Genomic DNA, 13,024 nt, shown 5'->3' with positions numbered 1-13,024 from the left:
AGATCCCGAGTACCAAGGATTAAATATCGTTCAATTGCCTCCATCCAACGGCACCCCTACGGAATATCGAATTTCAAAATATCGGAATTATTCAGGGCTGCCAACAGGAAGAGGAAGCGGACGCAGAAGTGGAATGCAGCCAGAGCCAATTTCGAGGGCGGAGACAAATGGAGGCCAGGAACCCCAGGTCTCCTTCGGGAGGGATATCCTGAGGGAGTACCGCACGAAGAAAACGTAACGTTCCGTCGATGAGTTTCGACATTTCGTTCCTGCGGTCTCATGTCGCAGGACAAAAGGTCCAAACCGACAAGGGGGGTCGGTTGTATGTTACCTGATTTGTTTGAGTGACCGCGAGTCGACGGGACGACCTCTCGCCGACTTGCGAGAGATCGCGCGGATTGTCTCTTTTTTTACGTGTTAACTTAGACTAGTACTAGCCTCCTCCCGTGTCCGCAGTAGATCTCGGTTCGCGATCTTTCATCGAGCACCGAGAAGTCGTAGGACCCTCCGACTTCGGAGCCACCGGATTTGCGGAGTTTCTTTGGTTGATTCGAAGAAGACCCGGGAGGAGGGTCTCGTGAGGAGTCGGATCCGAGTCGAGGTGGCTTCGAAGTCCTTGCGCGTCGTTTTAGAGCCGCCGCCTTGAGGAGGAGGACGGCTTCAGGGATTTCAAGATTTTTCGGCCAAGCCTTCCACTACCTTGGAGCCGTAGTGCGAGTTGAGCTTGGCTTTCTATCTTGTCGAAATTGGGAAGTATCGATGTCCAGTAGAGTCGGTAGCTTGTTTTAACGATGTCGAAATTAATCAGCTTAGGATGTTTTCAGCGTCATCGGCGGTAAGTGCCTCTTCCTGTGTCCGCGTTCCTTGCTGGCCCTCGCCCTTCGACTCCTCCAGGAGCGGGTCGAATGGGTTGGGGCCAGAAGGCGTGGTAAATTTTGTAAACTCCTTCGAGTTCCATCCACCATACTCATTTTATTTTTTTTATCATTGAACCGGCGGTGGCAATCGATAGTACGCTGTGCGAGAACTGAACTTGGGTGTCGGAGACATCTCGGGATGCGCTTTCTAGGATTAGGCTCTTTGCACCCGGGTGGAGTGTCAGAGAACCGTGGAGCGAATGCGTTGGGCTGAATGTGGTTGATCTTTTAGATATCGGTAGGGAGGTAGGATAGTTGTCTGAAATGAACGTCTAGATTTAAACAGGTAGAGCGAGTAATTAGTTTTAGTCTGGAACGTAAATTATTAGTCAGGGTACCCCCCGATGCCCGTGATTGTGATAATATTCTTTCAAGAATGAAATTAATTGGATCACGCTTGGGAATCCGAATAAATTTGCAATACGCACCGACTGCGCATCCTCGGAGCGTAGGTCGTCGTTTTGCTAGCTTTGGATCTGTTCTCGGAGTGATTTTTTTTAATCCGAAAAATTAGGGGATTGACCAGCGTTCGAGATGTAGGAGGCGCTGTCCGAAAAGACTGCAAGAGTCCAAGAGGCTATATGTCGAAGCGGCCCCTTAAATAGACAACTACGATGGCCTTCCGTTCTTTCGAACGGATAGCCATCCATTTTTTTGGCCACGTTGTCCCTCCTCTATTTTGTATGTCATTTTGTCAGGATTGACGGGGAAGAAACGGCAAACAATCATTTTGATTATATTTTGTCGAGTCTGCATTAAAATGGATTTTTGCATACTTAGTGATATGAAAAATACCAGTTCAGTAAATTTAACAAGATCGATGTGCAATTAATATTCTTGACTTTTAGTAACGTATTCGCTATCTAATTTCAGATTTCCTGAATTTCTTTTTAATGTTTTGTTTTGCCTGTTCTTTTGTGCCCCTTTCCAGGTTTAGGTGGATCACTTAACAGAATCCATTTTCTTTTTTCAAATCATCGTGTGTAGTTCATCGCCGCAGAGCTTGCTGAACTTGTTGGTTAAAGATGTTAAAGGATATTTGTTATCATAGAGATGAGTTGGGAGATTGCTTACGGGTAGGTTTAGGTTAGGTTACGTTTACGGGTGCTTACGGGTAGGGTCGCGCAATCGCGCACTTGCCACCTGATATCCCTCAGTGGCGGCCGAACTCGGAGATGAGGAGGATCCCTTAGTTGGGCAGTCACTGGGGGCATTAGGTGCAAGTGCGCCAGCCTCCTGCATTCTCCACCGAGGGCAGCACAGAACGAGAACGCCGCGACTCAGCCCATGAGCAATCTCCCAATTCATCTCTGCGTGGGGCACGGGCAACCAACCAACTTTTTGCTACTGTATTGTACTGTATGGGTTAGGTTTGTAGAGTCGTGCTGTGGAATAAGCTTGAGAACGTATAATTTTGCTGATTTGAAACCTGTCGTTAATTAAATAAATAATACATTGTAACCTGTTAAGTTTTCGAATCCAGAATTGTGAATTATGGCAGATCGCCTAACGCAATTACAGGACACAATAAATCAAGTAAAGTTATTGCTACAGTCATCAGATTTCCTTTCATGCAAATTACTATTTTTTTTATATATATCATTGCTATAATTTGTTTCAAAATAAAAATGTTACAGCAAGCCGAACATTTTTGCAACAGTGTTGGAATATTACAACAATATTCTACGCCAAGTAAGTTCCCTGGTTTTGATCGTATTGGCGCATCGCAACCACATCAACCTCAAGAAGGTATTACCATAAATACTAATTTTAATATCATTTGACATTCACAGTATGGATGAAATTACTTATCCTGTCGTTACAGATTATGCAGCTTTATTTGCCACATTAATTGCTCGCTGTGCTAAGGACATTGACACGTTGATCGAGAGTCTTCCCAGTGAAGAGTCCTCTCAGGAACTTCAAGTTGCTAGTCTCAGTCGACTCGAACAAGAAAATCAGGAAGCAGGTGAACAACTAGAGGAAATAGTTCGACAAGGGGAAGCTTTGCTTCAGAGAATTCAGGCAGCATTGCAGGATATCGCACAGAGTCAACTCGACATGCAAAATCCAGCAGCCACGGCTGTAATTAATAGCAACTTAAACCTTATAACAAATTTCAAACAAGAAAATGTAAACAATACAAACACCATGTCTTCAAATAACATACATCAAATACCAGATCCTTCGCCAAATTTACTAAATCAATGATAATGTTTGTGTCTTATTTTCGCTGTAAATAATTATTTAATATACAATGCAATCAATAGTTCTTTTTGTCCTAATTTCATTTTGAAAATTGTATCGATCATTATCTTTTCCAAATATCCCTTTAAAGGATAAGACCGTTTCTCTATTAATTCTGAGAATACCGTTAATCTATGGTAAGAAGCGCTAAAAAAAGTGTAACTCAGGGTGATTCAGCAATTTCCACTGCATTTTTATAAAATGTTTACATGGGGGTTTATTTACAAAAATATGAGTAAGGTACGATGAATCGTAGGAGAACATTGGGAGGGCAGAAAAGGGGAATGACGAATGAAGCATGATGAATGATTTAATTGAGAGTACCCCGACATTGGGGCGCCCCACATAGACAGGGAATCTTGTCGTCTTCTAACGGGAATTTGTAGTCGTAAGTTATTTCTTCGTTTACACCGATCGGTTGCTTACTGTATATCACGATTTTCTTCTGACTCTCTATCGTAATCACTTTTGCGTAACAATTCGGCTGCAAAAGAGAAAAGAAAACGAATGTACATTGTATGTACTAGAATTATAACTTTGATACAGGTACCCTGAAATGGTTATTGAATACGGGAGATGACTAACGTTGCAACTATGATTGATAAACCGTGCCAGATTGCCGCATTTCGTTGCATCGATGATCGTATCCAAATCGATGCGGAAGAGGTAGGAGCTTCCGATGCCGGTGGCTTCGTACTGCGATTCACGTAAATCCGCGACAACTGGCCTCACCATTTGGCCGACATACTCGATCACCATCTCATCTGCCGCAATTGGTTCCATGGCAAACAGACCCCAATCGTGGATACCTGATTTGGCGAATTTAAGTTGTTTCTTTCGGAACTGAAATATAAGAGACGAAAAAGATTAGTATTTAAATTATAGTCCGAAGTCAGGCTGAAACTTATGTGTTCTCTGTTTCACCTTGAGCTGATTGAACTTCAAAAGGTCACTATCCGTGTCGATTCCAAAGGCGGTTAACAATCGACGCTGGTTACTTCGCGCTTCTCGTGATAACGCTTGCATCTTGCCTGTAAGAGCTTTGGAATTGGTTTTGGGACCGTTCATTGTCCCATCACCACCGATACACACGCCACTATCTTCAATATCATTACTGCGTTGTATACTTTGAGCGTAGTGATGCTAGAAAATAAAATTAGTATTTATGAATACAGGGAATTACAGAGCCTATGGTCAATGAAGATAAAATGCATCGAAATTCTGCCTTGATTTAATTTTTAGTTTAGCCTTTATTTTGGTCTTTTGGTTTCAAGTGAATCTACTCAATTTTTTTCAATTCTATCAAAGGATGCAGCCAAAGGCAAAAGTGGTATCTCCATGACAGAAAATTTAGTGATACATTTAACAGAATGCATTAAACAATTTCATCCTTTCAGCGTAATTTACCAGGGAAATCCAATTTTTTACTTGCCAGTTAAAAGCAGAATAACGTTTAAAGACTTAAGAGTAATCAATAGATTTCATTTATCTCACGGTTTGTACTTCTTTCATTCAGCGGGACATGTATCGAAATTATTTTGTTGATTTACCCTTTATGCCAAGACTGGCCATGACGTTTACAAGGCAATTTCAGAAATTCGGAATTCACGTATACCTTATGCTTAGCCTTTTCTCGAACGTCGACCTTGTAGTACCCTTCCGTTCTGGCACTTCCGGTCGCGTGCAATCGGAGCTCATCTCGTTTTCTTCGTTTCGCGGGACTAGGAATATCCGTCGGAGGATGATCGACCCAGTGGGTGTCGTTCAGCCAGTAACCTTGACTGTCATCCGCTAACAAAGCCTCGTAGCTTCTCCTCAAATACTCGACGTCTTCCGCGTCGATCCCTCTAGTAAGAAACTCGTAGAGTATAGTCATTTCACTCATCAGATCTCTCTCTTTATACTTAACAGACGGCCCCTGAACTTTCCTCGGCTCCTCATAGACGAGTTCATTCTGAATATTCTCCTTTTCCCTTTCGTGATCCTGATGGGCATGCAACTTCGAGTACTTGGTGTATTTCCTCTTCGCGGTCTTCTCCGCCTTCTCTTTCGTCTTCTCGCTTTTGATCGGTCTCGAGGACTTCGGCTTAATCGCGGGAGGTGTACGATGCGCCAGATTCTCGCTGACTGGCTCCGGTTGTGCCGGTGGCAACGAATACGAGTGTTCCATGTAAACCTGCGACACCTGTGATCCGGGCGAACTTGGACTTCGCTGGCCGTTCAGTCGAAGATCCGTTTCCGCTTGGAACCTAGATAAAAACGAATTGTAAGGAATCGAGAAGTCAATAAAAATAGGCTACACAATCGACGTACTAATTTTTCTCATGCTGTATGCGTACCTTAATCTCCTGATCTCAAGGCTCTCCTCCTCGGAGTCAGTAGTAGGTATTTCACTAAACATTTCAATTTTCTCCGATTCTTTAAGTATTGGTTCGTCGTTGATATATTTGGCAGAGAGCGATTGCAACGTCCGGATAATGTTAGGTTGTATGGATCCTGGACTTCTATGCCTGATAATGTTGTCTTGCCCAGCTAAAGTCATAAGAGCCTCCGCTGCGGAGCTCTCCATCTTCTGTATTTCTTGAATTTCATCCTTGATCGGTGCCCTCTTAACCGATTCGACATTTGTCAGCTCGTGTACTTCATTCGACGCGTTCTGCTTCAGTTTACAAATGTCTACATCTGGAGTCTTGGGTCTGTCAAACTTGACGTCTGCATCCGAGATAGCTGCACCTGTCGCGCGTTCCTCGAAGGTCTCGACCTGGTATACGGGTGAAGATTCGGGAGTAACTTCGTTGTCGTGTTGTGGGAAGTCAATCGAAGTGGGATCTTCTATTTTGAAAGAGGGCACAGGAGTTTCTCGTCCGGAAGGCGTAGGGCAGTCCAACGATTTCTGAATCGCAAACTCCATGAGTATATCAGGATCCTCGCTGTTACGCGCCAACGGGTGGTGATCGAAAATCCTGCTGTCTGATTCCTGCTAAATAAATATTCTTGCAATTACGTGATGATGTAAAACAATATATTAGAAACAGGCGATAGTTTATATTATAAGGAAGGGCTACAGCGTATCAGTGGATATTTTGAGAAAACTTTCAAGAGGTCTATTTTGGAAAAAGACCGTCATTTAATTAACCGATTTACACTATAGGTAGGATCTCTTTAAATTTCATAGAGTATACTACGAAATGAACGAAAATTCGAAATTAAAAAACTCAAAACTTACGATCTAATGGATGTAATGGTGGGCACGTGTCGATGTTTTCTCGATATGGAATATCTAATAGTTTCATCGAAATCCCCAATCCGAGCACCGTAGCCTATCCGTGTTAAAATTCTTGTAGGAATGTATGCAATAAATATAGAAAAAATGTAATACGTACCGCACCGCGTACATCTGCAGAACTTTCTTCGTCATCGGAACTGTCACTCGAACTGGAAGATTCACTACTGCTGTCTTCTTCGGTAGAACTACTGCTAGAAGATGAAGAAGACGACGAGGTACTGGGCAGAGAGGTACCCGATCTTTTAACTTTCTGTACCACTGGTAAATCCAAGTCACTGTCACTGTCGATGATTTCAGTGTCAATACGGTCCGATTGACGACTGTCTTCATCTTGTGGCAACGGACTCGGTGCTTTAATCTTTCGCTATCGAAGCAATATGATAACCATATAAACTCTAATTTGTTTTTCATTTACAATATGCCTGAATAAAAAAAAAACTTACTCTGAATGAAGGCATCTTTGGCATACTCGCTCTAATGCCTAAGCCGAATCCGTCATAATTGAGTCCTAGAGGTGTGCCTTGTTCCAGTATTGACGAAAGACCTTGCGACTTAGTAGTTTCTTCTTTAGTAGCAATACTAACAGTAGTGGTTTCTCCAGTGCTCTGAACCTTTTCGGATTTCTTTTCATCCCACCAATCTTCGAATAGTTTAAACGCGGTATTTTCAACCATCTTTTTATTAAAGTCTTTTTTCAAAATTTGTTTCAGTTCCGTAACGACCCTATTTAGTACTCCATTAATGGTAGGTGCCTGTAGAAAAAAAAATCAACTTCCATTAAGGCTTAAATATGTCATCGATTACGTTTATCATTCTAGTATAGGCATGAAACAAATGAAGTTAAGAGGTAATTACTTTATAAAAATCTTAGTCACCTGTGGATTATCCTTTGCAATACTACTGCTGGCCAAGGCTTGCAATCTAGATTGAAGCGACGGATAGTAAGTTGTTCCTTGATGATTACCCACCGTTCCTGGAAGAGACGCGGTTGTCGACTGATAATGATTTGGCAAGTAAGCCGTTCCATATGGATACGGATACTGAGCTGGACGAGGCCAATTGTAGACATCTGTCGGTGGTGGATAATGGGTTATTTGTCCAGGATAACCAGCTCCTGGATACAATTGACTGGTAGGCTCGGTTTGGGCAATAACCTAGAATGAATAATCAAGTTACAAAGTTATAATAGCTCTAAAAAACTGAATGTAATAGGAATTTGATTAAAGATTAGTAGATATTTTTATCATTATACCTCTTCAATTTTTTCATCTCCAGAACTAAGAGGACTTAACGACATTCTGTCATCATCCGGAGGTGGGGGAGGTGGTGGCTCCTTTGGTGGTTCCGGTTCTGCACTATCTGGTGCAGGACTGTAACTACCTAATAGTGCTTCATCTTCACTGGAACTTATAACACTACCTAATTCTTCATCTATAGAAAACTGATTCAGGCTATTTTCACGTAACTTCCACCGTTCTTTACTTTTCTCCATTGCTTTTTCAAAACAAGATTTATATATTTCAGCAGATAAGAATGGGCTTGGTGGTTCCGAGAGCATCTCTTCGACGCGTTGAGATTTCTTCTCGTCGTCAGAATCACTACCAAACTGTAGAAACGGGGGAGCCATTCCCCCTGCTTTGTCTTTTAACAGCATAGCTATTCTTGTATCTAAATCTAAGGTTTTTCTTGTTTCAACAGGAGAATCACGCAAAGAATTTTTTGACGTAACCTGAGTCTCTTTCTCCTTTTTCGGGGTGTGATGCTGAACCTTCGGTGCCGAAGCTTTGGTTACAGGTACTATGGTCGAACTATCTAGAGTCGTTCCTGGTTGAGGAGTCCAAACAGTTGCGGTAGGGTAACTAGGGGTTCCCGGATTTGTACCCCACCACATATTAGAGTTTTGTTGAAGGGGAAGGTTCGGTGACACAGTTGGAGGTATATTGGGCACATAATTATTTGTCGATTGATGATGATAACTTGGATAATAATAATCGTAATTTGTCGCGGGTGTAGAGTTTTGTGAATAATTATTAGAAAAGTTCAGTTCACTCGGTGCAGTCGCGTAACCCAAATCACTTCCGGTACTACCACCAGGGGTTGGATAATCACGAAATTTATTGAACCTCGAGTTTTCTGCATATGGTTCTCTCGTTTTTTCTACATTAGCTACAACTTTCTTGTTCGATCTATATTCTTCTCTTTCTTCAGGAGGATTCTTTTCAATCGGTGTCTGCTTTTCTGGCTCGGGCTCTACTTTTGGTGCTTTTTCTATCCTCTTTTCAGGTTTTCGCTCGGTGGTTAGCTCATCATAAATTTTTTTGCATTCCTCTCCAAAAGCATCAAGAAATACTCTCAGTACTTTCCCCATAACGGATGTATTATTCAACTTTTCTACACAAGCTTTCGAGGCTTTCGTCGTTTCAAAAACTACTCTCGCAATACCAAGGTGTTTATTGGTAAGTGGGTGATAATAAATAGTAAGTTCTTCGATGGTACCAAATTTTAAAACCATATCGGTCAAGAACGTTCTGTCTATATTATCATTCAAATGACAAAATGTAACCTCTAACGGAGGAGGTTCTCCACAGTAATTGGAATCAATTTTAAATCTAGGTACTGGTAAGTCAAGTTGCTCCAGTCTTGTCCATATCCTTGTTAACTGAGATCTTGGATCTCTAGGTTGTACCGTTGGATAAGTAGGATCACCCGGGACGGTGCCATCGTACCGATACAACTTAGTCGCACCCTTCACTAGAAACGGATCAACCAGCAATTTATAATTTCGTGGCTTCTGCACTGCTTGACCACTCGACATTTCCTTTTGCACATGGGAAGTATGTCCATGGCCGTGCTTCGAAGACTGACTCGAATTTTGCGACGAGCTCTGTGTATTACCATGAGAGTGATGGTGATGGTGATGATGGTGATGATGGGAATGTGCGTGCGAATGTCCATGTCCATGTCCATGTCTCTCCATACCGTTCATTGCCTCCAGGCATCATCCATTCGTGTGAGGTTCAAAGGCAATACTATAAGTGAAAATTAGAAATAAACCTATGAACCATCTACGAACGAATGCCACTTAACAAAAACACTGCATTTTACACGGGCAAAACTTGCAACGTTTTCTTGAATATAAAGATGTTCGCAGGAATTATTAATTTCTCACAAATTAATCGAACACCGGAGTTTCTTAAAAGATGCGTACAAGTTGAATCTTCGATTTGTTCGATGTTCCTCCGATCGATCGTAATCATTCGGTGATTACGGCTGGTAGCCAAACGATTAACAAATCTTGGGAGAATTCTCAGCACGGTTCCAAGCTCTCGGCGTACCTACGAAGTGACGCGCCGGTTACAGCCTTTTCTCCTTGGCGAGGACCAAACGTAAATATCGAGAAACCTGGGAAACTCGTCAACGTTTAAAAATACTTTTCTGCTGGAACATTGAGAGATTTCTCCTATCGTCGTCGCGATCCTCTCCTAGTCGTGGTCACTTTTCGTCGGTCCTCATCTTCTTCTCTCGAGCGATCTCGTCGACTTCCCAAAGCCTGCGTCCGCGATCGCTCGCCTTCTGCGGACAATCACGGAGAATTGGGCCAAGGGATCGTAAGACACATTCGAACATAACCTCCAATCCGTGGGTATTTTCGGTAGACCCTACCGCGTCGAGAAGTCCGGTGCGCGCGAGAGAGTCCAGAGAGTCCTCCGCGAGATCGCTTCCTGCGAGGATCGGGCCCGGGTTCGCTCGATTCGCGGTTCCTCGGGTGGATGACCCAACCTTGAAGACGGGTTCGCGCGAGGCTCCGGTCTCTCGGGCTTCTCAGGGTTTATTCATCCCTCCAGTGTATCGGTGACGCTTCGCGCGTTCCGTCTCTCTCCCCTTGTCTCTCTCGCGTCCCAGCGCCGGGGCGGAATCGGTCCCTTTCTTGCCGTCGGCAGCTTGGCCCGCAAAACGTGCGGTTCTCTCTCGGCGAGACTCCTGGGACGCGGTCCCGCGAGAGTGCCGTGACGTTCGCTCGTCCACGCGACGCGTCGTGCTCGAGGTTTCTTGATCGCCGCCACCCGCACTCGGAGCCTCGAGTAGAGGTTCGGCTCTGGAACGTGAAGTACGCCGCGTTATTTCGGGGGCCCTGAGAAGCCACTTCCATTCGTCGCGATAAACCGCCCGATGCGATATACACGACTCACGGACGAGCGGGGCAGAAATGACTTCGCGTCCGTCTCGTGCGACGCCATCCCTGTCGCCGTGTGCGTCGAATCGCCGCCTTCCTCGGAACTCGATATTTATCAACTATTATTTACGATCGGCGGATCCGGCGGATACTCGCGGTTCGATAGCGAGATCGAACTCTCCTTGGTTCCTCGAACGCTTCGAGCCAAGTGACCGTCCGAGAGAAAAACGTGCAGAAACGTCGAATACACGCTCTCGGAGAGTCCCTCGTGGCTGGCTAATTCCTCGGCGCGGGGAATCCTGAATCCTCGACGGAAAATACCTGATAGTCCCGAGTACCGCGGGCATTGTGCGAATTCGACGGGTCTGCATGGTTCGGATTAGTTTCTGGATGCAAATTCTCCGAGAGGATCTCGCCAACAAACGACGCCCGCCGAGAGCCATCTCTTGCATTGGTCCGTTTCAATCTAAGAGAATCCGGGCTCGACTCCCCTTGACCAATCGATGCTTTGGGTTTAGAGGAAAGCTGCGCGGCCAGGGTGCGCAGACGCGAGCTCGTCGGGTCCCCCTTCCAACGAAGGGTTTCTTCGTGGTTCATAATTCGGATTTCTCGTGATTTTCCCTTGTAGAATCGTTTCTGTAACTGTACTCCTCTTAAAACGCGATGGCTAGCAATTTTGTTTAATATTTGGTGATTTTCATCTTGGTCGCGGTCAAACGTAGAAGAGATAAAAACGACCCTTTTGAATTGCCGCCGGTACTGAAACAAAATTGACGAGCGTTTTGGCATGCCCGGACACGGCAGCCATCTTGCAGGGTCTTACCGGGATAAAACGTTCGCTCTGGAGTTTATTAACGAGTGACGGTAATTTCTGGCTCCGATCGGTCGAATTAATTTATTTCTCGTGAGATCTTAAACTCAATCGCGAAAATATAATGGCCTTCTTTGTAAGACGATTCTTTCCTACTGTCAGAGCCGACGACGACGATGGCGAGCTAGTCGATCCACAGAAAGTACTTCGTGTATGTCTTCCCATTAGTTACATAATCTTTTTTAAATTATCAGTGTTTGAAAACTGTCACTACCTTATAGTGTACTTTAAAATGTAAGCTCATTCCGCATTGCGTCAATTTATGTACTTTTCTTTCATTTACAGGAGCAGTGTTCGAAGAAATCTAATTGTTCCAGTCTGCAGCAGAAGCTGAACACATGCAATGACAGAGTAAATTCGAGAACTAAAACAGAGGAAACTTGTTTGGAGGAACTCATTGATTATGTTCAATGTGTCGACCACTGTGTAGCCAAGACGCTCTTCACTAAACTTAAATAATTACATCGAGTAAATAATTGGTAATGCCAACTAAAAGTTATTAGTTCCAACCACCATGTTGTATATACAATTTCATTATTAGAAATAAAAGGGGATTGAAAATGAAGGCACGTGGATACTTTCAAACATTTTATATATAGCCATTGAAGTGCACCGAATCGAAACGATTAAATTGATTGTCAAGCTCTTAGAATTGTAACTTCTTTCTTTGGATCGATCTCTTTAATCGATCAAATCCTGTTGGTATGTTTTGAAGTATTATGTAATAATGAATTTAGTATTCTTTATAAAAACACCAGTTAAAGAAGGGAACTTATATTTGTCTTTTTTATTTTTCCGTGATTAATAACATTACATGGGATTAGGAAAAGCATACGGAATAAATCGATGGATTGTGGACGAACTGCACTTTCATTTAGAAAACAATTCATTATTTTGAGGGTTCATTGATTAGAAGAATATTTTTGTATAAAATTACATAATCTCATAGCAATTTCCCATATATAGTTAACTCACTTATACTAGCCCATCATTTTTAAAACATCTTATATCATTGAAAATAACTTAATTAAAATTTTATTTTATTAACTTCATTGTATGATTTATCTTTAAACTTTAATGTTTATAAAAGTTGTTTGCTATGTATCTATTTTTGGACATAGAAAGCTAGAATGGTTAATAACCAATGTAGTGAAAAATGCAAACAAGAAAAAACTGTATTCTGTAAGAAGAATTAATATGATCAGAGTAGCATTAATAGGTATTTTTTACTTTGTATTCTTTATAATTATTTCCAAACTTATGAAGTGCTAATTACAAAATTATATGAGTTCAAATTGATTATAACTCTCATAGTATCTTAATATTTTTTATGGTTTCAACAATACTACTAATAATGCAATATGATTTCACTGAAGATGTATTATTGGGACCAGTTGTTAAAACATTGGATCAATTTATTTGTAGAATGTATTTTATGTTCTTCATTATTGAATTATATGAAACATTCATAGGCGCGACATTTATTAAAATTAATTTTATCATTATGAATAATGGATTTTTAGAAATAA

General features: G+C 42.4%; 3 protein-coding genes across 7 annotated transcripts; 2 read left to right on the top strand and 1 right to left on the bottom strand.

The window, feature by feature from the left end:
- The first annotated feature begins 2,173 nt into the window (after positions 1-2,173).
- On the top strand, positions 2,174-3,189 carry LOC105696099 (mediator of RNA polymerase II transcription subunit 21). The gene is made up of 3 exons (XM_012418286.2): positions 2,174-2,453; positions 2,555-2,666; positions 2,743-3,189. Exons 1-3 carry the CDS (start codon positions 2,412-2,414, stop codon positions 3,126-3,128), a joined length of 540 nt encoding a protein of 179 aa, XP_012273709.1. The 5' UTR covers positions 2,174-2,411; the 3' UTR covers positions 3,129-3,189.
- A 144-nt stretch (positions 3,190-3,333) lies between these two features.
- LOC105696098 (histone-lysine N-methyltransferase SETD1A) lies at positions 3,334-11,099 on the bottom strand. Of its 5 annotated transcripts, none has more exons than XM_012418283.2 (10): positions 9,882-11,099; positions 7,703-9,785; positions 7,326-7,604; positions 6,894-7,202; positions 6,548-6,814; positions 5,504-6,144; positions 4,780-5,413; positions 4,089-4,307; positions 3,750-4,007; positions 3,475-3,648 (listed from the first exon to the last, which is right to left on the bottom strand). In XM_012418283.2, exons 2-10 carry the CDS (start codon positions 9,434-9,436, stop codon positions 3,475-3,477), a joined length of 4,515 nt encoding a protein of 1,504 aa, XP_012273706.1. In that variant the 5' UTR covers positions 9,437-9,785; positions 9,882-11,099. The 5 variants fall into 5 exon arrangements, with proteins under 5 accessions (XP_012273707.1, XP_023288226.1, XP_012273706.1 ...); XM_012418282.2 differs by having other exon boundaries at positions 7,703-10,023; positions 10,114-11,099; XM_012418281.2 differs by having other exon boundaries at positions 7,703-10,546; positions 10,946-11,099.
- A 320-nt stretch (positions 11,100-11,419) lies between these two features.
- On the top strand, positions 11,420-12,060 carry LOC105696101 (cytochrome b-c1 complex subunit 6, mitochondrial). The gene is made up of 2 exons (XM_012418287.1): positions 11,420-11,646; positions 11,781-12,060. The coding sequence occupies exons 1-2, from the start codon at positions 11,560-11,562 to the stop codon at positions 11,952-11,954; spliced, it is 261 nt and encodes an 86-aa protein (XP_012273710.1). The 5' UTR covers positions 11,420-11,559; the 3' UTR covers positions 11,955-12,060.
- The last annotated feature ends 964 nt before the right edge of the window (positions 12,061-13,024 follow it).

The sequence above is a fragment of the Orussus abietinus genome, unplaced genomic scaffold (genome assembly GCF_000612105.2).
Source record: "Orussus abietinus isolate OABI.00-Male unplaced genomic scaffold, Oabi_2.0 scaffold170, whole genome shotgun sequence".
In the NCBI taxonomy this organism is placed as follows: Eukaryota; Metazoa; Arthropoda; class Insecta; order Hymenoptera; family Orussidae; genus Orussus; species Orussus abietinus.
The sequence above is the reverse complement of the archived record's forward strand: the minus strand, read 5'-3'. Positions and strand labels throughout refer to the sequence as shown.